At 39.9% G+C, this 26840-nt stretch overlaps 2 protein-coding genes across 7 annotated transcripts in view; one reads left to right on the forward strand and one right to left on the reverse strand.

Moving 5' to 3' along the window:
- PPAT (phosphoribosyl pyrophosphate amidotransferase) overlaps positions 1–6440 on the reverse strand; it is a 37311-nt gene extending 30871 nt beyond the window's left edge. The window contains exon 1 of one of the 3 annotated variants that reach the window (XM_038556173.1): positions 6357–6440. Coding sequence is in view for 2 of the 3 variants with exons in the window: in XM_038556171.1 (XP_038412099.1) it covers positions 5826–5953 (128 nt within the window). In the remaining variant the exon portion in view is untranslated. Of the gene's footprint in view, positions 1–49; positions 73–5825; positions 6097–6356 lie in introns of those variants that run through there. The other 2 variants (XM_038556171.1, XM_038556172.1) reach the window with 2 other exon arrangements.
- The window catches only part of PAICS (phosphoribosylaminoimidazole carboxylase and phosphoribosylaminoimidazolesuccinocarboxamide synthase), a 69775-nt gene that overhangs the window by 37418 nt on the left and 5517 nt on the right, over positions 1–26840 (forward strand). For 2 of the 4 annotated variants that reach the window (XM_038556167.1, XM_038556166.1), the window contains 10 exons: positions 227–292; positions 2707–2843; positions 6763–6829; positions 11068–11265; positions 18399–18577; positions 20717–20896; positions 20997–21110; positions 21989–22072; positions 24232–24412; positions 26274–26432. In XM_038556167.1, the coding sequence (XP_038412095.1) occupies positions 227–292; positions 2707–2843; positions 6763–6829; positions 11068–11265; positions 18399–18577; positions 20717–20896; positions 20997–21110; positions 21989–22072; positions 24232–24412; positions 26274–26432 (1365 nt within the window). Of the gene's footprint in view, positions 1–226; positions 293–2706; positions 2844–6298; positions 6384–6423; positions 6443–6762; positions 6830–11067; positions 11266–18398; positions 18578–20716; positions 20897–20996; positions 21111–21988; positions 22073–24231; positions 24413–26273; positions 26433–26840 lie in introns of those variants that run through there. The other 2 variants (XM_038556170.1, XM_038556169.1) reach the window with 2 other exon arrangements.

The raw sequence follows: 26840 nt of genomic DNA on the forward strand, positions 1-26840 counted from the left end.
ATACTAATGTATATTCAAATGACCCAAAAATTTATTATAAAGCACATACCTCATTTAAGAATTTCAATTTCCTTCCAAACCTTGTACCAAAACATTCCAAATTCTTAAGCTCATCCTTCTTTATCTGTACAACCACTTAAATGCACTTACTTTAGTGCATCCGAATGCCTGAAGATGAATCTATTTTAAATGTCATATAATGATTCTTTTCCTGTGTTCTTTTAAGAATTATTTGAAGGTCATACCAAAAACCCAAGAACTTCGAGCATGAAAAGAAAAGCACACGAAGATGGTAAGAGCCCGAGAAATGCCAAGTTTTGGCACTGAAAAAAACTTGTTGCTTTTTCCTGATAAGAAATACTTTTTCCCTGTCCTTGACATATTAGACTAAACATACTGTTTATAAGCTGTGAGAGCAAAAAAATGCTGAGTAATGATTTCTTTCATAGCTCATTAAGAGTAAAAGTAACAGAATAAATGGAAACTTTCCCAGAGTCAGAAATTTCTGCACAACTGTCCATTCATCAGGAGTCTTTAAATTACAATTTATAGCGATTGCTATCAGAAGACAGGGATAGAAAAGGAAAAAAAAAAAAAAACCCACAAAGTAATAAGTTCTGAATTTTAGTTTTCCCCAAAGGTAGTTAGCAATAGGTGCAAAATTTTAGCAATCCTACAAATAAGTCAACCTAATTATGTGAGCTATTAATTCCAAAATGACTCATTACAGATGTCAGAAAAGATAACACAATGTAGTTTAGCAAACAGAACAACAGAAATGCAGAACAGAAGAAAAAGCAATGATCTGAAACTCAGAAAACCTGAGTCCTAGTCTCTCTCCAACTCTAATAACAACAGAGCAAATCACTGCATCTTTCTGGATCTAATAATTAATTTAAGCATTTTATAGTTTTTTTAAATTTTTTATTTATTTATGATAGTCACACACACACACACAGAGAGAGAGAGAGAGAGAGAGAGAGAGAGAGAGAGACATAGGCAGAGGGAGAAGCAGGCTCCATGCACCTGGAGCCCAACATGGGATTCGATCCCGGGTCTCCAGGATCGCGCCCTGGGCCAAAGGCAGGCGCGAAACCGCTGTGCCACCCAGGGATTCCTATAGGTTTTTAATCTATCAAATTCTTTTGTGTAAACAAAATAGTTGAAGAGCTGAATTTTTACAAAGTGAACATACCCATGTAACTCCACTCAAATCAAGATACAAAACATACCAGCACCCTTCAGACCTCCCAGTCATAATCATCTTCCTAAACTCTATAAAGGTTATCATTATCCTGACTTCTATCACCATAGATTAAATTTGGAATCATGTAAGATATTCTTACTTTTTTGGGATCTGTTCTTTAATGTCAAGCTTCTTTCAATCAGCATTGAGATTCATCCATGATTTTACTTGTAGTAGGAGCTTGCTCTTTTTCACTGCTGTAGAATATTCCGTTATATAAATATATGTACCATTACCTTCTTTATCCATTCCACTGTTGGACATTTCCATTGTTTCCAGATGGGGACTATTACAAATAATGCTATAAAAATTCTTGTGCATGTCTTCCAGTAAACATATGTATGCATTTCTGTAGAGTATAAATCCAAGAGTGGGATGGAGGGTCATAGGGTATGCATATATCCAGGTTCAGTTCTAAGTACTTTACATATATTAATGCATTTAACTTCCTACCACAACTCTATGATGTAGGTGCTAGCATTATGCCCAATTTATAGAGGAGAAAGTGGAGGCATAGAAGTCTGTGCTGTTGAGCCAGCTGGCTAACACTGCCTCCCTATGAGGTCCAGGGGCCGTATCTGCCCTGTGCAGTACAGTATTCCTAGTACTGACCACAGTGCCTTATGTATACAAATAGGAGCTACAGGTACTTTTTGAATAAGTATTAGATAATAACAGCAATCTCCCTATCCCCAACAACCCTTACTATATCTCAAGTTAGAGGAAAATTTTACTCTCCATTTTTGGACCTAAAGTGCAAGTCAGAAGAGCTGCCCCAACCTTTGTCTTCTCTTAGTGTCCTCTAGTATATATACTATTGAAAAGGAAAATTGCTAAGGACTAACCACACAAAAGTATCATCCCCAACCCACTAGATTTCGCCCACTGAACCTTTAAATACCTAAGTCTAGCCCAACAGATGAGAAAACAGACTCAGAAGTGAAGAGGCTTGCTGCCCAAAATCAAACTGATGTTACTAGGAAATCTAGGACAGATTTCAAGTCTTATGTTAAAGAGCTATTTCCAATATTGACCAGAATGCAAAGCATTCGTACTTTGAAACTCTTTTGGGGACAGATAAATTCTGCTTCAAGATAATGCAAAAAACAAAGTTGTAAATAATAGCGATAACCAGAAGAACTGAAAACACTTAGGATTTAAAACTGAGAATCATTAAATCACAAAAGTAATTGAATTAAAGGCTTTCCGAACAATTAGCAAAGACAGTTTTAACATAAGTCACTTCCCCAACCAACAATATATAAAAACACTATAGAAATGGGACATATTTGGTCATTCTACTAAAAGATGAAAATCAAAATAAAGTTATCCTCAGCCTTAAATTTGGCAACTCAAAGCAAGTTCTTTGACAACCTATTCCTGTATTTCTCACATGCCTTTCTCACAAGTCTTTCTTACAAGTGCCTTTCTAGTGATAATGTTATATACTCTGTTTATAGGACCAGTACCTGTATCTCTTAAGAAAACTGTTCCTGAGATCATTGCAAATACGTTTCCTCAAAGCGTAACAGAACGAAAGGATTCTACAGAATGTTTCTACAGACAGAAGACCCCCTACATGATCCAACTTCATCAGGTAAATCTCGAAATTTTTAGAAGTATGAAAATGTACATCAGTTGTAGGGTTCAATTCCTAACCCCGGGAAATGATAATTCACTTTCAGGGTAGGCATTTTCATCTCCTAATTAACCAAGGAAAGGCTAACTATTCAATTCATGGGATAAATCGATGTAATTTTAGTAATTCCTTTTATGGAATCTTCATAATATGTCCATGTCATTCTAGTCTCAAAAAAACGTGCCTGTGGTTTAAACATGAAGATTTCTGATCTACAAAGGTGTGTGTGGTTTGTTCAGAACTCTGCCAACCACTGAACCAAAGTTTTTAGGACTGAAAAAGCAAGTGGTGATTATATGAATCTGTCATGAACAGTTTGCATCTAAAGAGCTCATAGAAATGAAAATGTTAAACTCCCCTTGAAAGAAAGCAGAGCTACGGAATAAATCTCCAAATAGCCAGGACTACTAGAAAGATGTACTTCTGAATGAACCCGTCTGGATTAAGTATCCAGTGCATGACTATCTAGTAACTGATAGTTCTGTTTGTATTTACATGAAACACATAAAACTTTCAGGTACTGTACTATCTCTAAGGTTTTAAAATCATATTATACCTAAGACAAAAACAGAACCAAATACAATGCAAAAGTGATAGCAATCTCACCTTCCAGATTCCATGCTTATAGCAAGATAACATGAGACAAATTCCTTCATCAAAAAAGGAAAAAAAAAAAAACAAAAACATAAATGAATCTTGTTACTGGGTTTTGTTTGTTTTTAAATTTATTCATGACAGACACAGAGAGAGGCAGAGACACAGGCAGAGGGAGAAGCAAGCTCCATGTAGGGAGCCCGATATGGGACTCATGAGACTCTATCCCGGAACTCCCGGATCACACCCTGAGCCGAAGGCAGATGCTCAACTGCTGAGCCACCCAGGCCATCCCAGAATCTTGTTACTGTTATTTTAAAGCTAAGTAGTAAGTGGAAGGAGGTGAGGAGGTAGAGACTTCTGCAACAGACTACCACTTGCCAATGTACAGTGTATTTAACTCTACTGTATATTATGCCATAACAACCTATCTAGGCGACCAGTTTTAACATTCTTTGATTCAATGCCATAGAAAAACATTAGTTTTTAATTTCTGAACCCTGCAGACTCTTTCAGAGATTTTATCTCAGATACATTAGGGAGTTTCGCCATTCTTCCAATCAGATCAGTTCCTCTGAAGGGTGAGGACTTAAGCTAATTTAAAATTTTCAACTGGAAGAGAACCAGCCTTCTCAATGCACCTAATAATTCTATGCCTACACAAGGAAAATCTTAATTAGTTTTCCATAAATACATTTGTTACCCAGAAACTATTGGGTACCTTGCTCCTGTTATTGAAAACATCACAAGGTCAATTTTCATAACCAGTTTAACAAAGACTTATTTGGGCAGATGAACAGCCTCAGAGAATCCATTTATTATTGCTCTATTATCATATAATTAATTTTTATTGCTCTTCCCTTGTACTGTCTAATCACGTAATTCTTTCACACAAAAGCAACAGAAAAGTGCATATAGTTAGGATTCTAGTTGTATTCATTAAAACAAAAACAAACGCTTTTCTTCCAGCACATATTTAAAAGAGAATCTCAAGATCTTCTTCCCTTCACAGAATATCCAAAATAACTTATCCTAAGAATGTTATAAACAAATGTTCTGAAGCACCATAAGCAGGTTTCAGTTTTTCCTTGGATTACATATCTATCTTCTCAAAAAATGTTCAGTATTTTAAAACAAGATTTCTATTAAGGTCAACCCACAACTATCCAGGATTAGAGTCCTCCAAGTTAAAAATACTCTTTTTGATTCAACCCAGACTCTAAGTTACTCTCAGCTCTTAATAAAGGAGGAGTATGTAAGATGTGAAAACTAAAGTTAACTGCGGCCCTGAAAAGATCAAAAAGACTACTTGCAATCCAAGTTTGGTGAGGAAAAGCAAATCATTTGGAACGCATTTATACATATATATACATATTGCTGATAAATATTTCTGCCAAGTTCCTTAAACTGTTCTAAAAGTTACTGCTGCAGTACTGCCTTATGAAAACTTTGTAATACTTTCAGTGAAAATGTCAAACCTACGTTTGTATCAAATGCCAGGTAATAAGGAATGGAAAGATCACAGAAGACAAGCTATTTTTTTTTTTTAACTCAAAGGGATCTACCAAATTTTCCAAAAAAACCAGCATGTACTTGTCATACAGGAACTGCTCCCCTTTCCCTCTCTTAAAGAAGAGACTTACTTTTTTTGGCATCTTCTTACTACAACCTTTTCCTTCGTTACCTGAAACCCGTGAATCTTTTGCAGATGCGCTATTTCCGGTGACTGGTTTATTTTCAGTTGGTCTGCGATCTACAACCAGGAGTTCCTTCTGAATACCAACTAGCTCGGTTTCCCAGGGTTTGAACTCCAGAATTCCTAAGTCCTCATAGCTGGGACTGCATTCACATCTACAATTTGCTCAACAGCTAGCTCTGCCCCTGCAAACAAAAGCCTGTGGTGGTCGAAGGCTCCGCGGGAACACCTCAAGGTGCTGTAGGTCCTGGAACCAGCAGCCACCCCCACACAAACCTTCACAAAAAAAAAGCAGCTCCGGGTTCTGCAAGATTAAAACAGGCAAGCAGCGGGAGAAGTCCCGACCCGGCCGAGCCTGGCGAACCGGAGCCTTACAAATTGGCCAGACTCACGAGGAGCGCACACACGGGAGAGCCCCTACAGACCATTAAGGGGGGAGGAGAAGCAAGTTCAGGGATGCAAGGTGGTGCCCGCGCACGCCTCGGCCACCTCGTCGATGCCACAAGCGGTTATCGACCCAGGTAATAGAGGTCGGCCTCCCTGCCCTCAGGCGCACGGGAGATCGCTAACTCGGGCCGCGGGAAACGGCTGGGGCTGAAGGAGAGAGAAACACACGCGCCGCCACCCCCACCCCTCAGCCGGTTGCTCACCGGTGCTGCAGCCCCACGAGTCCCAGAGTGATCACATGCGGCACATCTAGCTGCGTGGGCCACTCTCCTGAGGCGATGCACCCGAATACGCCACATTCCTCTCGCATTCCCGACTCCTCCAGCTCCATGTCGCTGCCGAAAGCACGTGGAGAGACCTGCCGCCGCGGCGGGGGCCTGAGCACCAACCAGCTGCCGCTCGGCCCGTACGCCTCAGAGGCTCGCTTCCTTCCCAGCAGCTCGACCCTCGCTACTGCGGCGGCGCGCGCTTTCCCAAAGTAAGCGTGATTAGCTCGGCCCCGCCGGCCGCCCTGCCCCGCCCCCTCAGGATCCACCAGTGAGCGAGGAGGGAGGGAGCGGCCCCGCGACCGGGAGGCGGAGTCGCAGGCCCCCGGGTGGAGCTAACCCTCCGCCGGGACTAGACTTTTTTTTTCCGCACGTGGAACCCTCCGTTATTTTCGAACAGCCCAGACTGGGGTGAGGAGAGTAGTAGGGCCAGCGTCATTTCTCCGCCCTTTGTATGCCCCTCCTCACCTGCTTTCCCCGGGCCATCACCACTTGGTACGCTCCAACCTATGAGCCGCTCCCGCTGCGGAGAAGGGGCCGGTCGGCGAGCCTCGGTAGACTCGGGAGGGGCCGCCGCCGCGCGCCACTTTCCGCCGCTTCTGGAACGGCGCCCGCGCCAGTGCGCCTGCGCGGCGGGAAGCCTTTTTGTGTGTGTGTGTGTGTGTGTGTGTGTGTGTGGCGGGGGGGGGGGCGGGTAGAATCCCCGAATCGAAGTTGCTCCCGGGCGGCGGAGGCATCCGGGGCGCCGTCGCGGCCGTGTTGCCAGCGGGGAGCGCGCGGGCGGGCGTCCCGGAGTACTAGGCCCGCCGGGGGTGTGTCTGCAGCGCCTCCCTTCCCCGCCGCGGGGGCCTCTCTGACCACTCCTCTTTTCCAGAGCCTCGCCTCTCCTCCCGGCGCGTCCCCTGCCCCCAGCCCACGCGGGATAATGGCGACGGCGGAGGGTGAGTATCCCGCGTCCCCCGGCGTCTGCGGGGGCTCCCTGCCGCCCGCGGTCTCCCCGCCCCTGCCCCCCCGCGAGCCTGGAGCTGGCGGACCCGGCGCCGACCGGTGCGCGCCCCGCGGCCCTCGGGGCGGCCTCCTCCGGGCCTGGGCCTGGGCCTGGGCTCCGCGCCGCCGCCTCCCGCCTGGGCCCCGGGGCGGGCGGACACGTGGGCCGGGCGCCGCCGCGCCGGGCGGAGGAAACACGGCGCTCCCGGGCCTCTCCAGAAACGCTCGGACCTGGCTCTCGGTTGGGGGAAGAAACCAAGTAGAGGAAGGAGGGTGATTAGAAAGAGAAATGGCCGAGCGCTGGAGAGGTGCCTCAGTAGGTATTGCAAAAGCAATCGCGGGAACGCGTGTTGAGTCTTCAAAGTCTTGCTTTTCCTAATAGCCCGCTATTTCCGGAAAGTTAGTAGTTGAATCTATTGAAAAATTTCCTTTTTTTTTTGGTCCAGATTTTGTGGGTGTGTTTTATAGTCTTTTGATGCCGTAATGACTTTGAAGAGCTCCAAAAGCCCCAAGCAAAAAGTTGCCGTGATTCACTTTGCATTTATCCTATTAACATAACAATTTTATCTACGAGTGATAGGTCCTCAGGGAAGATCGTTTGTGACATTTTGCCGATAAAACTTCCCCCCTACACACGCCCGATTTCTAAATTTACGGTGAACCAAATTGCTTGTGTTCACTGGTTAGTACGTTGTCTTCCACGCAGAAAAATTGGATTCAACTAAAAATTGATGGACTAAACGAAACGATCCAAATGATAACGAGTAACAACTCTATAAAATCCAGGCGTTAGACTACAATTTTTCCTTCTATACATCTACACTGGTAAAATCTAACTGGCAGGTTTATATTTCTAAAATGTCACTTTTATGATTTCTAAATGGCGCTTCCTCCCTGAAAAATGTTCAGGGGCAACCCAAGAGCTATTAAAATCCAGTCTGAAGCCCCTTTCACCTCCTGCATGCTGCTTCCTTTCTATGTCTACAACCCTTTGATTTTTTTTAAATTTTTTTATTTATTTATTTATGATAGTCACAGAGAGAGAGAGAGAGAGGCAGAGGGAGAAGCAGGCTCCATGCACCGGAGCCCGATGTGGGATTCGATCCCGGGTCTCCAGGATTGCGCCCTGGGCCAAAGGCAGGCGCCAGACCGCTGCGCCACCCAGGGATCCCAGCCCTTTGATATTTTCTATCTTGTAAAATCCTAAGCTTACATCCCATTCAGGGTGATACATCAGGTTTGTTCATCTGTGTTCATTTATGTTGTGTGTTGTAAAACAGTGCTACTTAATGGAAATATAATATGAAACTATATGTAACTTTGTATCCTAGTAGTCACATTTTAAGAGGTAAAAAGAACCAGGTAAAATGAATTTTAATACATTTTATTTAACCTAGTATATCCAAAATAGTATCGTTTCAGCAAGTAATCAGTATTTTTATATGTGACATTTTGCATCCTTTTTTTTTTTTCCATCTTGAAATCCATTGTGTATTTTACACTTAACTCACATCTCAATTTGGAGTAGCCACATTTCGAATATTTCATAGCCAGAGGTGGCTAGTGGCTACCTTATTGGGAGGGCACAGTCCTAATCTTCTTACTCCTCTCTATGGAAGTCCTATACTTTTCAAGAGTATTAAATTTCGATTCCATGAATTAGTCTTGTAACAAATCTCTCCTATGATTGTTTATGGTTTTTTTCTACCCATTAATTGAAATTCATACCCTGCTTAACAACTAGTAATAAATACTGATTCAACTTAATTGAGGAGGGACAGTAGGTATGCACTTTCTTTTGCCCAAAGCTGACCTAGGGAACATCTTTGATTTTATCCCCATGTTGAGCCAGTGGTTCTTAAAAACTTTTACCTTTTAAATATCTTGAGCCTTTTTCCACTGCTTTCCTTAGACCAGGACATTTCTTGGCCTTCACTGCTGCAGCAGCATCTTAACTGGTATTTCAGTCTCTGGTTTTCATCTATCCACCCTTTCTTCATTGCATTTTCCACACAGCAGCCACAATCTTTTTAATACAGAAATCTGTCATTTTGCTAAAATGCTTAAAAGCCACATGGTTGTTCTTAGGATAAAATCTAAACATTGTCAACACAATGTATGAAGCCTGAAGGATGAATAGTAAAATTCAAGGGAAGGAAACAGTGTTTGGACCTAGGGAAAGTATGTCAAAAGCCTGGAAGTGGGATACAGAAATTCAGTTACAGAAGTTTAGAGTTCTGGAAAGGGAATAGAGAAATCTAGAGTTGGAGCCCTAAACTGAGACTCTAATTTGAGGAGCCTTTTACAGCTTGTGAGTCAGAACGGTACAACAGGATGGGAATTCCTCCTTTAGGTACCCTGCAGCAGTAACTATTACAATTCAGTAACTGGTTTGATTAATGGTTACCTCCACTAGGTGGTGATCTATCAACTGCTCAGTTCTCCTGCCATCCTTTCTGTTCTGTAGCTGCTGTCCTCCTCTGCCCTCCTCTGCCCAACAGCAGTATACATAAACACAGTGCTCCAACGATTCTTTTTTTTTTTTTTTTTAAGACTTTGTTATTCATGAAACACACACAGAGAGAGAAAGGGGCAGAGGCACAGGCAGAGGAAGAAGCAGGCTCCATGCGGGGGACCCGATGTGGGACTGGATCTGGATCCTGGAACTCCTAGGCCAAAGGCAGGCACTAAACTGCTGAGCCACCCAGGGATTCCCATGCTCCAACCATTCTATAGTCCTGCCATGCACTCTTTCCCCATGGTCTTTTTTTCACCACCACTACCAACCCCTTTCCCTCTTCTGGCTAAATGTTTATCCTTCCTCAGATCTCAACCTAAACCTCACTTTGTTCCAGACTTCCTTCTCTGGTGTCTAGACTAGGTTGGGTAGGCCTGCTATGAACCTGTGATCTGTGTCTGTACTTCTCACATCTTATTATGATATCCTGTTTAATTTCAGCTTCCCTCAGACTCCTGTTGCCTGAGAGTAGGAATTCTGTCTTGTTTATTGGTATATCCCTAGTATACCTGGCACATGGACATTAAAAAATGCCAATACTGAGAATGAGTCCATGATCTGGGAGCATGAGGGGTGATTTCTCCCCTTGGAAATTTTAAGTCCTTAAACTTCTGTATCTCTCATCTTCATCTAAATCATTCTTTCAGATGACCAGTCTACCTTTTTATAGGTCTGTGACCTGCATCAAATTGGGTTCCCTTGTCCTTACTTCCTCACAGTGTCTCACATCTGTTAGTATGGAGGAAGGATTAACACTGGGGGATAGGGGAGAAAGATTAAGAAATAGAGGTACTTGGAAATTGACTAACCTCAGTGGGAAGTGGTGCCTCCTCTTGCACTTCAAAAATCAAGAAACCCTTCTGGCTGAACTTTCCCATTTTGCCTGCCATGCCAAGCAAAAGTCACAAAAAATAAAGTATTTTTTCATCTACAAGCTAGTTTAATTATTGTATTGTGAACATATAAAAATGCAAATACTATTTGTAGGTTACATTAATTTAAATTAGTTCTACTTTAGTTCTGCTGTGAGAGAAGGGTTGATAGTAGAAAGAGCAAAGAATAATCATCTCAGAAGACAGAGGATATTGTCTAGCTCTGCCATTTCCTATCTGCAGGGCCTCTACCTTTTTGATACTTAGTTTTCTAATCTTGATACAGTTGTCCCTTGAACAGCTTGGGTTTGATCTGCACTGGTCCACTTACACTTGGATTTTTTTTTTTTTTTCTGATAAATACCACACAGAACTGCAAAAATATTTTCTCTTAAGATTTTATTCTTTTCTCTAGTTTATTGTAAGAATACAGCGTAAGATAGATATAATTTAGAAAATTGTGTTAATTGGCCATTTAATGTTATCAGCAAGCTTTCTGATCAACAGTAGGCTATTAAGTTTTTAGGGAGTAAAAGTTACATGCAGATTTTCAACCCTAAACCCCACGTAGTTCAAGAGTCAACTCTATTTATGTGATTACAGTTTGTCTCAAAATTATGTGAATCAAATATGAAGCCTGTGAAAATACTTTGAGTATAAGATTCTATGCAGATGAATAAATTTTTACTAACATTATTCCTTAACTATTCTGTATGTTCTGTGCTTGATCATTCTAGGTAACTTAAGTCTCAGTCAGAAAACTTTTTTCTGAAATCTGATGTCTCCCATTTTATTTCCACAGTACTGAATATTGGTAAAAAACTCTATGAGGGTAAAACAAAAGAAGTCTATGAATTGCTCGATAGTCCAGGAAAAGTCCTCCTGCAGTCCAAGGACCAGATTACAGCAGGAAATGCAGCCAGAAAGAATCACCTGGAAGGAAAAGCTGCAATCTCAAATAAAACTACCAGTTGTATTTTTCAGTTGTTAAAGGAAGCAGGTAAGTGGCTCTCTCAATAACTTCCCTTTTCATGTTCTCCCTCACACACACACACCTATTGGTCCTTTCATAGAGAAATGGCGTTATTTGGATTAACAACGTGTTGACCACCTTTTCAGCTGTTAATGTAAAAGCAGGTAAGTGGCTCTCCCCCCCCCCCCCATAGTCTCCTCCCTTTTGAGTGCATACACACAGAGCATACTCTGATCTCTTTCATGGGGAGATGACATTACTTGCATCGAGAACATGTCCTTTGAGGATGTCTCAAAAGCTAAGGTTACTTAAACCAGGAACTCATAAATTTTACTATAGCACTTTAATTTGGAATTAGTAAGTGGTATCATTTAGTTAAGGCCTCCTAATATTTTGCCACAGTTTTTATCTGGCATGCATATCTTCTCTGTAACTTTGTCTTCTAGGAAGATGTCCTAGGAGAGACTCACCTATAAAGGAGGCCCATTCTCGGATTAGGCAGCTTTAATTGAAGAATTGAAATTTGGTACCTGTAATTCTATATTCTTTGCTCTGCTCCTTAGAGATAAGACAAAATTTCAAATCCCTTTTCCAGCTGAAAGCCCTGAAAAGTATTTGAAGGTTGCCACCACACCTTCTCATTGTGCCCCAAGTGAGGGAGGGGTTTGAACTAGAATCCAGGATCTCCAGGGTTACCCCCTACTCTGAAACTGAAAGAAGACTATTTCCTATAGATACAAAAACATGAGATCAGAACATTCTTTGGAAGGCACTGGAGTAAAGAAAGGGGAATGAGATAATGGACCTTTCTGCAGGGATTCAGACAGTGCTGATTTGTCTGTAGTATATGATATCTCAGCTAAGAAAAGATTTAAGCTCTTTTCTTCCAGCGGAAGACTTCATTGTCTTGGATCATTCAACCTTTGAAGGCTCTAGTTCCTTATCTATAAAATAAAAGCTTTGTTTTTACAATCCCAGTTCTAATTTTATAATTTAATAATTTTGTCTCCTTTTACTACCCAGTTGCCCTTTTCATTGCTTAGAATTTCCTGTAAGCATTACAGTCCTACCCTGTTTTATTGCACTTTATTGTGTTTCGTGGATATTGCCTTTTATTTTTTCTTTTTAACAAAGGTTTGTGGCAAACCTGCCTCTGCACTGAAAAACTCTGTTGGTGCCATTTTTCCAACAGCATTTGTTCTTTTCATATTGCTAGCACATTTTGGTAATTCTCTCAATATTTTAACTTTCTCATTATTAGATTTGTTATGGTGAACTATGATCAGTGATCACAACTTGCTGAAAGCTCAGATGATAGCATTTTTTAACAATGAAGAATTTTTTAACATAAAATATATCCTTTTTTAGATACCATACTATCACACACTTAGTAGACCACAGTATAGTATAAATATAACTTGTATGTGCACTGGGAAACCAAAAAATTAATTTGATGTATTGTGGTAGTGTGGAACCGAACCCACAATTATTCAAGGTATGTCCATAATCTCTCTTAAATTAATCTTTTTGAATCCCAAAGGGGAATTTAATACCTTTATTTCCAGTCAAGATAGATATACCTGCTTACCACAAAATAACAAGGTGATTCAAGTTAAGTCAATTCTGTTTTTGCCTCTTTCCTAGTTTTCTGTTGAACACTTTTTAAGTCAATATAGGAAAAAAATGGTTAATTGCCAACTTAATTTGTCATCCACATCATAAATCCCTCTATATAGAAAGTATGTTAGAAGTTTAAAGGACTACCCACAGTTCCTAAGTAATAAGATTTTAGGATTTCTTTTTTTTAAGATTTTATTTATTTATTCATGAGAGACACACAGAGAGAGGGGCAGACACACAGGCAAAGGGAAAAGCAGGCCCCTGCAAGGAGCCTGCTGTGGGACTTGAACCTGGGAATCTGGGATCACGCCCTGAGGCAGATGCTCAACCGCTGAGCCACCCAGGTGTCCCAGATTTTAGGATTTTTATTTCAAGGCTTCCTTGATTGGTGGTTTCTCAGTAACTGAGTAAATTTCTATAGAGAGCATCAAACTAATTTTATATTCGTTTTGCAATACAGATAAGTGATCCATTTTAAACTTGCCAAGTTATCTCATTTTCCCTGTACATATTACAATTTTAGAAAGTTTTTTAATACTATAAATTGTTAACAATAAAAAAATTAGCTCGTGCATACGCATAGTAGTTACACATAGCTATCTGGTTTTATATATACTTTGTGTGTATTTATTTATCTATTTATTTATTTACCTTTAAGTAATGGAAGATATGTACAGGCCCAAGTTTTTATTTGCTTATTCAGTGTACTTTCTAGGGCTTAACAAAAAGTAAATTAAGGTAACCCAAATTATCTGTCCAGAAGTTTCCCAGTTTTGACTCTGAAAGTCCTACATCTGAGAAAGCTGAGAAAGTTTGTCATCCTAGGTGAAGTAATCCAACAATTATCTTTAAACTACTGTATTTGGCACACTTAACTAAAACTTAACTTGGTTCACAAGAAATGTTGAAAGTATTTTTCAGGTTTTGTACACTGAAATTAAGGAAAACTTAAGTTTTTAAAAATCCCTAGATTTGATTGGTTGAGTGATTGATTGATTTTTTAAAGATTTTATTTATTCATGAGAGACACAGAGAGGCAGAGGCACAGAGGGAGGAGCATGCTTCTCACAGGGAGCCTGATACGGGACTCAGTCCCTGGACTGGGATCATACCTGAGCTGAAGGCATGCTCAACCACTGACCCACCTAGATGTCCCCTTAGATTTGTTTTAGAAGACAGATTAGGAATTCTTTTGCCTTATTGAATTTTTACTTGCCGATAGATCAATAAATGGTGTGCCTAGCTGACCACCAAAGGACTATTTAAAATTGCTTTCTTTATAATCAAGATTATATTCCTAATTAAGCTATTTCTAGAAGTTAGAATGGGAAGAGCACCAAATGAGATCTGGTAAATCAGGATTCTAGTTTTTTTCCTTTTTTTTTTTCTTTTCTTTTTTTTATTTTATTTTTATAAATTTATTTTTTATTGGTGTTCATGGATTCTAGTTTTTTTCATTGTCAATCATAAGCAAACTTTAAAATACTATACAAATAATAGATACAAGACATACTGTTTTTTTTTCTTTTTTTTTTTTTTTTTTAAGATTTATTTATTTATTCATTCAGAGAGAGCGAGAGAGAGGCAGAGACACAGGCAGAGAAGCAGGCTCCATGCAGGAAGCCCAATGTGGGACTTGATCCCAGGTCTCCAGGATCACACCCCGGGCTGCAGGTGGCGCTAAACCGCTGCACCACCGGGGCTGCCCGACATACTGTTTTTCCATGGAAATAATATTATAGGTGCTACACCTGAGTTATGAAATGTGTGGATTTGGTCTCAATACTTTACATCAAAACCTAGCCTTTTAAGTCTCAATTCTCCCACAGAAACCTGTAATTACATTTAGGGGTTAGTAGTGATAATGGGTAGAAGTCCTGCAGTTGCTAAAACAAAGATGAGGAGCCCGGCAGCCTTAACACATGAGGGGACGGGACATGTGGGCTGATTAGCTTATCAGATACAGCCATTGTAATTTAGAGTAGGAAGTGACATTTGCTTAGCAATCTTGATAGGAGTCTTAAATTTTGTAAGCAGTGAGAGGTGAGGAGGGTTCTTTAGCTCATCCCCCCCCCCCCGTGACATTTGCTAATATGATTAGCACGTGTGTTAGAAGCAGTCATTATATCATCTAAACTGAATCTTTTCTTTTTGAAGCAGTTTTTTTCCTGTGCTGGATCATTACTGTAAATTGATTCTGTGCTTTTGGTTCTTAGATGTAAGGAAGAGTTTTCTTCTGAGTAAAAGTAACTTTTTTAGATTTAAATAGGTTTGGATACTAGTCTTTCAAGCTTAGTAGACAAATAAACAAATATGACAAAGACCTTAAAAGGGAGAACTCTTGAAGCCAGGCATATAATTATCACCTATATAATTCAGGATTGATTTAAATCATTTGCCTATCCATAAGCATGAGCCCAATCATTCTTTAAGGGTTAAAATGACCATTTATTCTCACGGTTATTCTTTGCCAGAGTTCTTGTTCATGTAGCATATAACAGTTCCCTGTTTCACATAAATCTTACTGGTCAAATCCAAAGGGAGTACAGAGAATACAATACAGGTTTTGAAACTGGTCTAGGTTAGGATCCCTGGGTGGCTCAGCAGTTTAGTGCCTGCCTTTGGCCCAGGGCGTGATCCCAGAGTCCTGGGATTGAGTCCTACATCAGGCTCCCTGCATGGAGCCTGCTTCTCCCTCTGCCTTGTGTCTCTGCCTCCCTCTCTCTCTCTCTCTCTCTCTCTCTCTCTCTCTCTCTCATGAATAAATAAATAAAATCTTTTAAAAAAAAAAAAAAAAAAAACTGGTCCAGGCACCATTACTGATTGGCAACATGACCCAGCTTTTCATATTACTTGTTTGAGCCTGTTTCTTTCATTGTAAAATGTAATAATACCTACCAGAACAATGTTATGTGTGGTTACATGACATAACACATAAAACAACACAGTGCAAGTCTTACATAAATGTAGATTCCCTCATGTAGGGAAATATATATGTGTAGGTGTGTGTATGATCAAAGATTCTTGATCGTTTTCTAATAAGAAAAAATTAATCTTAGAAGATGAGACTGGGATTGGAAGTACTAACATTGCAGCCTGAAGGTGAACATTATTATGTTGAACCCATGCAAGTTTCCAGATATTTTAATTCACGTTAATTCTGTTGTATTACTTTGTACTGTGATATACTAACACTTCTTGGAGAGGCAGTATAGCATAGTGGTTAAGTGGGTAGCCCAGAGTTCAAATAGTGTTGGTTGGAAACTGCTTTATCTAATACTAGCTGACATAAGTACTATGCCTTTGTCCTTATCTATTTCGTTGGATATTTGTCATATTATCTACCTTCTCAGGTATTATGAGGATTAAACAAATGAAAACAAATTTATGATGTTTGACCTAAGGTAGGTCTTGCTACTTTTTAAAATTAAATTGTGTTGGGGCATCTGACTGGCTCAGTCAGTAGAGCATGTGACTCTTAATCTCAGGGTCTTGAGTTCAGGCCCCACATTGGGCATAGAGTGTACTTAAAAAATTTTTTTTGTTAATTGTGATAAAATAAACATAACAAAATTTGTCATTTTAACCATCTTACGGTGTAAATCCAGTGGCATTAGTTATCTATTGCCAGAACTTTTTTATCATCTTACACAGAAACTCTGGCCCATTAAATAAAACTCTCCATTCTCCCTTCCCAGCTCTGGTAACCTCTATTCTACTTTCTGATTATGAATTTGCCTATTTTAGGTACATCATATTAGTGGATTTATACTGTATTTGTCCTTTTATTTCACTTAGTGTAATGTTTTCTTGTATTTTTTTTTTTAAGATTTTATTTATTCATGAGAGACAGAGAGAGGCAGACACAGGCAGAGGGAGAAGTAGGCTCCATGCAGGGATCTCCGGGTCTCCAGGATCAGGCCCTGGGCTGAAGGTGGCACTAAACCACTGAGCCACCCGGACTGCCCTAGTGTAATGTTTTCAAGGTTTATCCATGTTGTAGCATGTATCAGAGTTTTATTTCTTCTCAAAATGACTGAATAACAATTCATTTTATGTATATATTATATTTTGGCTATCTTTTCATCTGTTTATTTATGGACATTTGAGTTATTCCCCCTCCCCCCCTTTTTTTAAGATTTTTTATTTTTTTTTTAAATTTTTATTTATTTATGATAGTTACAGAGAGAGAGAGAGGCAGAGACACAGGCAGAGAGAGGGAGAAGCAGGCTCCATGCACCAGGAGCCCGACGTGGGACTTGATCCTGGGTCTCCGGGATCACGCCCTGGGCCAAAGGCAGGCGCCAAACCGCTGCGCCACCCAGGGATCCCATGCGCCACCCAGGGATCCCTAAGATTTTTATTAATTTCAGAGAGAATGCAGAGAGAGAGAAAGCATGGGTGGGGGGTAGAGGGAGCAGGCTCCCGCTGAGCAGGGAGCCCCATGTGGGGTTTGATCCCAGGACCCTGGGATCATGACCTGAGCTGAAGGCAGACACTTAACTGAGCCACCCAGGTACTGCTTTTCCCCCCCCCCTTTTGTTTTTATTTTTGTTTTCCCCTATTGTAAATTGTGCTGTTGTGAACGTTGGTGTACAAGTATCTATTTGAGTCCCTGCTTTCAATTCTTTACTACCTTTTCTAGAAGTGTTACTGCATGGCACACAAATACTGTAGCATTAACATGATTAAAACGTCTTCTGGAAACCTGTATAGGTTAACATAATAATGCTCATCTTCAGGCTGCAGTGTTAGTACTTGGAATACCTAGAAGTAGAATTGCTGGATCATATAGTTCATGATATATCATAACTATGATCAGAGAAATTATTTTCCAAAGCCCCTAAATAAAACAGCTCCCATCACTAGCTAGCTTTTTATCTTGGTTTTCCAGTAACAGTTTGAGTCAAATAGAAGGGAAAGGAAGAACAAGTGTTTTCTTTGCTCTTCACCAAATTGGCCACTATGTTCCTGCTGTCACCTGTTGGATATGTTTTCAGGGATTATTTTCTTCAAATATAAGAGAAAAGGGTGATCTAAAACTTAGGGCTGTATCTGATTGTGATAAGTAGACTGATATTTTATTTTATAAGGCTCATTTAATACTGGACTGTAAAATGTGAAAATCATATAACCAAATTTGGTTTAAAGATAATTTAGCATCACTTAAATGAGTTACATGCTTTATGCAAAGTTAGGTAAGCTGTAGCAGAAGTTACTCAATAGGTATTTTTTGAATGTATGAAAAAATGAATGGTAAAGACATTCATTATGTCTTGCCATAATGCCAGGCAACATTAAAATGAAATATTCCTAAATATTTTGGTAAGCATTAAGCTTATCAATATTAAGCATATTAATAATTTTTCTACTTGTACTTTTTAAAAAATTATTTTTGATAGTGTGATTTAGGGATAATGCATTTGGCTAGATAAAGTTTTTTCATTTGTTTTTTGTAAATAGTAGTTTATTATACCTCAGGTCTACCTTTTTAAATACAATTTTAATGCTTTTTTAAAAAACTTTTTATCAATATATAGGTATCAAAACTGCTTTCACCAGAATGTGTGGGGAGACAGCTTTCATTGCACCTAAATGTGAGATGATTCCAATTGAATGGGTTTGTAGAAGAATAGCAACTGGTTCTTTTCTCAAAAGAAATCCTGGTGTCAAAGAAGGATATAAATTTTACCCACCTAAAGTGGAGCTGTTTTTCAAGGTAATTATTTTATGCTTCTGTGTCTTACTATAATATAGCAACAAATGTAATTTCAAAGTCAAAAAAGATTTAATGTTATTAAAATCTTTTTTAAAATTTTTGAAAAATGCAGTTATTAGGAAGAAAAATAATTCAGAAATTTTTTAAATTCTTCATTAAAGAGTTTGAAGTAAAAGCAAATACAAGGGATCTTTTTATATTCAGATACAGAAAAACTATTACTGATGTGTCTTACAAGCAAAACCACCAAAGATGTAGGAATCAGTTGTTAAAAATTTGTATTGGTTTTCTTTATTGAAACTCCTTGTCTCTTTTCCTCTTTGTTTATGCATAGTTCCAAAGTCAGAAGTAATGTTTCTGTAGCATTTTTTTTCCTTTATTATTTTTTTTAATATTTTTTTTAATTTATGCATGAGAGACACAAAGAGAAAGGCAAAGACACAGGCAGAAGGAGAAACAGGCTCCCCAGAGGGAGCCTGATAATGGGACCCAATCCCAGGACCCCGGGATCATTACCTGAGCCAAAGGCAGACACTCAACCACTGAGCCACCTGGGCGCCCCTAAGATTTTATTTATTTATTGAGAGAAAAAGAAAGAGGGAGAAAGTGAACAAATGAGCATGTACACGGAGGGGGGCGGGGTTGTGGAGCAGATGGGGAGGGAGAGGAAGGGGAAAACAATCCCAAGCAGACTCTATGCTGGCAGGGAACCAGCCAGACATGAGGGCCCTGAGATCATGACCTGAGCTAGAACCAAAAGTTGGATGCTGAATCAACTGAGCACCCACTTGTACCTTATGTAGCATTTTTAAACAGTGAGCTGAAATTGCCTCTCAGCCTTTTAGCCTAGATCAAGTGTAATCAGTAAATTGCACACCTTAAAATGTTTATATAATACAAATCTAGAATTCATAAAAGAAAAATTTCAGGGGCACCTGGGTGGCTCATCAGTTAAGCATTTGCCTGTGATTCAGGTCATGATCTTAGAGTCCTGGAATTGAACCCCACATCGGGCTCCCTGCTCAGTGGGGAGCCTGCTTCTCCCTTTCCTCCCTACTTGTGCTTTTTCTCACTATCTCTGTCTCTTTCTCTCAAATAAATGAATAAAACCTGAAATGAAAAGAATTTTTCATGTGAAATTGGGACACTACTTAGAATAACATGAAAGTTATTTTTTTTTTTACTAATGGCTTAATATGAAGTCTCTTGAATTATCAAATAATATCCTTAAACACTTGTAGTCTTATATAAATTCTTATTAAAAATGAGATCAAGGGACGCCTGGGTGGCTCAGTGGTTGAGCATCTGTCTGCCTTTGGCTCAAGGCATGATCCTGGTCCCGGGACTGAGTCCCACGTCGGGTTCCCTGCGAGGAGCCTACTTTTCCCTGTGTCTTTGCCTCTCTCTCTGTATCCCTCATGAATAAATAAATAAAATCTTTTAAGAAATAAAATAAAAATGAGGTCAAGAGTAGTGCCTGCCTGGCTCAGTCAGTAGAGCATGTGACTTGTGATCGCAAGATTGTGAGTTCAAGCCCCACGTTGGGTGTAGAAATTATTTAAAATCTTTAAAAAAAGGAAAAAGATTGGGAGATTATGAAAATTGCTTTCTGGAAAGATTTAGTGAGCTAAAATGTGGTTTGGTCTTCTTACTATCTGTTGACTCATGAAGAAAACATTAAAATCACAAACTTACTTAGTTTATATAAAGAGAGCAAATTATTTCAAATACTTCATCACCTAGAATAAGTTACTGAATATCTTGAATTTTAAAGTAGCTATTAAAACTAGACAAATTTAAAACAATTGTGAATTAAGGGGCATTTTTTTTTTTAATTTTTATTTATTTATGATAGTCACACAGAGAGAGAGGCAGAGACACAGGCAGAGGGAGAAGCAGGCTCCATGCACCGGGAGCCCGATGTGGGATTCGATCCTGGGTCTCCAGGATCGTGCCCTGGGCCAAAGGCAGGCGCTAAACCGCTGCGCCACCCAGGGATAAGGGGCATTTTAATAAAAAAAGTTTTTAGAGAAAATATTTCTGAGGAATTCATGGTCAAGGGAAAAAGGGCTTCAGTTTATCTCAAAAGTTCAAAATTTTCATATTTAAAGTAATTGTACTCCTATACTTTATTTTCAGGATGATGCCAATAATGATCCACAGTGGTCTGAAGAACAGCTAATTGCTGCAAAATTTTGCTTTGCTGGACTTGTTATAGGCCAGACTGAAGTGGATATCATGAGTCATGCTACACAGGCTATTTTTGAAATACTGGAGAAATCCTGGTTGCCCCAAAACTGTACACTGGTTGATATGAAGGTACAAATAAAATGGAATTTTGAGAGGAAAGATTATAACTGATAAATGTCGTTAGTTGTAGAGTTTTGAAAACTTTTCTTTGGTGATGTGCTATTTCTAGATTGAATTTGGTGTTGATGTAACCACCAAAGAAATTGTTCTTGCTGATGTTATTGATAATGATTCCTGGAGACTCTGGCCATCAGGAGATCGAAGCCAACAGAAAGACAAACAGGTAATGCTTCAGGATTTTTTTTTTATTCTTTGCAAGATCAGGCTGGGATAGAGGTGAATAGAAAGATGGGGGGAAAGAAAAGGCAGTTATTGTTCCATATGATAAGAACCTGAGTTGATTGCTGTTTACCCTTAAAGATAAATATCTTGGGATCACTGAGTGGCTCAATGGTTTGGCGCTGCCTTCGGACCAGGGCATGATCCTGGGGTCCTGGGATTGAGTCCCACATTGGGCTCCCTGCATGGAGCCTGCTTCTCCCTCTGCCTGTGTCTCTGCCTCTCTCTCTCTCTCTCTCCCTCCCTCTCTCTCTCTTTCTCCCTCCTCTCTCATGAATAAATAAATAAAATCTTAAAAAAAAAAGATAAACGTCTCTTATACTTTCTATATCCTGAGAAAAAAATAGGAACAATACTTTACAAAACAGATTTCTCATATATTATGACCATCACACAGAGCAGGTGTCATCCTTCTTTGGTCATCCTCTAAGGTACTGAGAGGATGATTGCTATCTTCCTAATTATAAGAATGAGTGGCGATCTGGAACTCTGTCCCAAGTGTGGTGGATCTTATCAGATTCCATTTCTGCTCTGTCCTATGAAAACGAAATTAGAACAGATATTCTGTACACTATGTAAGAATTGCGCAAGGCACTTAATCGTAGTTGCTAGTGTAGAAAGCACTTATCCTTAAATGAATGAACTTTTTCTAGTCTAATTCAGGAAAAGGATTTATAGGTTTACATAGATTTTTAGATATATTCCTTGCTATGCAAGCTTTTCATAATCTACCCCAAACTCCAAAATCAAATAATTTCAGTTAGCAAGAATATTATTAATAGAATATCTGTATTCTAAACTTTCTACCTTATTATTTTCTAGTCATATCGTGACCTCAAGGAAGTAACTCCAGAAGGGCTCCAGATGGTGAAGAAAAATTTTGAGTGGGTTGCAGAAAGAGTAGAGGTAAAACTTTTATAATAATAACATGGTGTTCTGTATTTTTCTCCAAGATCTTGCTTCTAAAAGGAAAATAAGGGCACCTGGGTGGCTCAATCTGTTGAGTATCATGCTATTGATTTCAGCTCGAGTCATGATCTCAGGATATTAGGATCATGGATTTGAACCCCACCTCAGGCTTGGCGTTTGATATGGAGTCTGCTTAAGATTCTTTCTTCATCTCCCTCTGCCCCTCCCCTGCTTGCCAACTCTCTCTCCAAATAAATAAATAAAATCTTTTTTCTTTTTTAAAAGGAAAGTAAAAGTGAGATGGTGCAGTTTTCTTTTTTCCAGTGGGTTTTTTAAAATTAATATTTATTGTAGAATGTGTGTGCAAGTGGGAGGAGGGGCAGAGGGAGAGAGAGAATCCTTAAGCAGACTCCCCATTGAGCACAGATATAGGGCCCACCAAGCGCCCTTTTCTCCAGTAGTTTTTGTTTTTAAAGGAGCACTTTTAAGAAATGTACCACCTGGGATCCCTGGGTGGCGCAGCGGTTTGGCGCCTGCCTTTGGCCCAGGGCGCGATCCTGGAGATCCGGGATCGAATCCCACGTCGGGCTCCCGGTGCATGGAGCCTGCTTCTCCCTCTGCCTGTGTCTCTCTCTCTCTCTCTCTCTCTCTCTCTCTGTGACTATCATAAATAAATAAAAATGTAAAAAAAAAAAAAAAAAAAAAGAAATGTACCACCTAAACTGTTCTCAATAACATATTGAAACCCTCTGCTGTTGAACTGGCCAGTATACTCCCAAATTCTATTGGGGAAACCTAGAATCCTTGTCTTCTCCCTGCCCCTTACATTTCCTACCCACCTTGCCACTGCTATTCAGAGTTCTACTAGCATGGGTTTCAGAAGTAGAGTTCAGAATTAGAACTCCATGTGACATTAAAATGTTACTTTAAGACTTATGGTAAAAAAAAAAAAAAGATTGATGGTATTATCAGGGTGCCGGGTGGCTCAGTTGGTTAAGTGTCCAACTCTTCATTTTGGCTCAGGTCATGATCTCAGGGTCCTGGGATCAAGCCCCAAGTCAGGCTCTGTGCTCAGTGGGGTATCTACTTAAGATTCTTTCTCCCACTCTGCTTGCTCCTGTGTGTGTGTGTGTGTGTGTGCGCGCACACACACACATATGCATGCTTGCTATCTCTCTCAAATCTTTTTTTTTTTTTAAGATTTAGGGTATTACAATCACTGTAATTCCATGGAAATTGAATGGGATTTTGCAGTTATCCAAGGGTCACAGCCAGTTTTCAAAACATCATTTCCATGGAAACAAGCATTTTGAATTTTAAGCAACTAACTTTATTTTTATTTTTTATTTTTTTAAGATTTTATTTATTCATGAGAGACACACAGAGAGAGAGAGAGAGGCAGAGATGCAGAGACACAGGCAGAGGGAGAAGCAGGCTCCATGCGGGGAGCCTGTCGTTGGACTTGATCCAGGTCTCTAGGATCAGGCCCTGGGCTGAAGGCGGCACTAAACCGCCGAGCCACCCGGGCTTCCCTAAGCAACTAACTTTAAAGGTTTATGATATAATCTCTTTATTTTGGCTCATTATGCCTTAAAGTCTCCATTAAACGCAATGTACTAAAAATCTGAGGATGAGGGATGCCTGAGTGGCTCCGTGGTTGAGCATCTGCCTTTAGCTCAGGTCATCCCGGGGTCCTAGGATTGAGTCCTGGATCAGGCTCCCTGGATGGAGTCTGCTTCTCCCTCTATGTCTCTGCCTCTCTCTGTGTGTCTCTCATGAATAAATAAGATGTTTTAAAAAAAAAATCTTAGGATGAAATATTTTATATTACAGCTTTCTGAAATTAATTAGGAGTGATTCTTTGCCTTTTATTTATAATAGCTTATATAATATAAAATATAATCTATCTGATGAAAATCTTTTTAGATCTTAATTATGAAGACTGCTTTTTTTATATAAAGGTTATTATGAAAAATAAATACTCTATCGTTTTATCCTGTTTGTGTCTGTCTTGAATTTGGTCTATTAAATATTCTCTCCAGTTGTAATTTTACTCTCCTCTAGCTCTGTAAACTGATTATTATTCTTGTGGTATTCATTTCTGTATTTATCCATTTTGCCATCTTCTTTTGCATATCCATGTTTTTCCTTTCCAGTTACTTCTAAAATCAGAAAGTCAGTGCAGAGTTGTAGTACTGATGGGCTCAACTTCTGATCTCAGTCACTGTGAAAAAATCCAAAAGGCTTGTGGAAATTTTGGCATTCCATGTGAACTTCGGGTAACATCTGCCCATAAAGGACCAGATGAAACTCTGAGGATTAAAGCAGAGTATGAAGGTAAATGTCACATAACTAGAGCATTTCAGGAAGTTCTTCTGATTTTGCCAATAAATCTTGTTTTTTGACTAATAATGCTGAAAAAGAATTGGCCACATTTTCAAGGGGAAAAATGACAGTCTAGGCTTTCATGATACTCACTTCCAAAGAGTGTAAGGTGCTTTAGGCACTTATAAAAGAATGGCTCAGGGAGAAAGAATTGAAAATGCAACCTGCGTGCACCTGAAAATCATACAACATTGTGTGTCGATGACATTCAGGTTTTATTCAGGTTTTTTAAAAAATATATCAAAAATAGGGGCACCTCGGTGGCTCAGTCAGTTAAGCATCTGCCTTTGGCTCAGATCACGATCCCAGTGACCTGGGATCAAGCCCCCCTCCCGCCCCCCACAAGATCCCTGCTTCTCAAGGGGCTTGCCTCTCAGACCTCTCCCCCTGCCTGCCACTCAACCTGCTTGTGCTTTCTCTCTGTCAAATAAATAAAATCTTAAAAAAAAAGTCAAAAAAAATAAAAGAGTAGAGGCCCCCACCCACCAAAAAAAGTGAGACATAATTGTCTACAACAATTTTAGTTGAGGTAGTAGGTCCTTACAAATATTTATAATGATCAGCCTTTCCTAAAAGGTAGTTAGACATAAAACTAAGGAATAATTTTATAATTTAGTATACAAAAGAAATGCCTTGGGACACCTGGGTGGCCCAATGTTGAGCATCTGCCTTTAACCAGGGTATGATCCCGAGGTCTGGGGATTGAGTCCCACATCGGGTTCCCCATAGGGAGCCTGCTTCTCCCTCTGCCTGTGTCTCTCCCTCTTTCTGTGTGTGTCTCAATAAAAAAGGGGGCAGCCCCGGTGGTGCAGCGGTTTAGTGCTGCCTGCAGCCCACGGTGTGATCCTGGAGACCCGGGATCGAGTCCCACATCAGGCTCCTTGCATGGAGCCTGCTTCTCCCTCTGCCTGTGTCTCTGCCTCTCTCTCTCACTGTGTTTCTCATGAATAAATAAATTAAAAAATCTTTAAAAAATATAGAGAAATATAAAAAGAATTTGTTAAAAAAATAAATAAAAATAAATAAATAAAGTCCTTTTCAATAGATAAATACATACATACATACACACCTTGATGGGATAGTATCGATCTAAAATAATGGAGTCCTACAGACATAACTAAATGTTTCTCAACTGGGAAAAATGTTGATTTTTTTCTAAAGATAGTTATTACAGGAACATATTAAGGTTTGGGAACGGGGCAGGGAACTGGGATAAGTTCTTAGACCTCTTTTAAGTTAATGAAAGCCTGAACTCTTTCCTCAGAAAAGTAAAAATAAATACAATTTTGGATTCCAGGTTAGGAATCTCTGTGGTAAGAAACAAAGGAATAACATAAATATATCAAAGAATGAAATGTTTAAGAGTTATGTTAGAAAATGTATTGAGGGGTCTTAAATATTTGGGTACTGTATTACTGAATTTGCCTGCCTTCTTTCAAATGTGCTCCTGAACCTTGAGTCTCCATTAACAAGGTCTTTCTCTACCCTGTTGATTGAAAGACACCAGGACGGACACTGGTTCAAGTGGTATCATTCTTTATTTCGGTGAGCCAGGCCTTTGAGCCATTCCCTCAATGGCACGCTGGTACCCTGTTTGTACTATAAACCTCAAAGATGGCCAGACCTATTCTTGCTACTTCGTTACTTGCTCCTTTGATATAATAGATGGCAAAGTGAAACGTATATTGTCTTATTTATGCTTTTTCTGGAGACTGCTAATAAAGGAACTGAAGGTGTTAAGATATACAGGATTTTGTTTTAATCTAACTTAAAATTTCCTTTCAATTCAATTACAAACGTGTAATTTCCCTAGGGGATGGCATTCCTACTGTATTTGTGGCAGTGGCAGGCAGAAGCAATGGTTTGGGTCCAGTGATGTCTGGCAACACTGCATACCCAGTTATCAGCTGCCCTCCACTCACTCCAGACTGGGGAGCTCAGGATGTGTGGTCTTCTCTTCGACTACCCAGCGGTAAGATACATTCAGTTTTTAAAAATTGTTTATTAAAGAGGTGGCTGAGTGGTTGAGTGTCTGCCTTTGATCAGGGTGTGATCCTGGGGTCTGGGGATCAAGTCCCACGTTGGGCTCCCTGCAGGGAGCCTGCTTCTCCCTCTGCCTGTGTCTCTGCCTCTCTGTGTGTGTGTGTCTCTCATGAATAAATAAATAAAATCTTAAAAAAGGTAATAATACAGGGATGCCTAGGTGACTCAGTTAAATATCTGACTCTTGGTTTCGGCTCAGGTCATGATCTCAGGGTCATGAGGTTGAGCTCCATGTGGAGCTCTGTGAAGAGTGTTGAGCCTGCTTGGGATTCTCTCTCTCCCTTAGCACCACCCCCTGTTCTGGCTGGCTTTCTCTCAAAAAAAAAAAAAAAAGTTC

This window comes from Canis lupus, chromosome 13 (genome assembly GCF_011100685.1).
Source record: "Canis lupus familiaris isolate Mischka breed German Shepherd chromosome 13, alternate assembly UU_Cfam_GSD_1.0, whole genome shotgun sequence".
Lineage (NCBI taxonomy): Eukaryota > Metazoa > Chordata > Mammalia > Carnivora > Canidae > Canis > Canis lupus.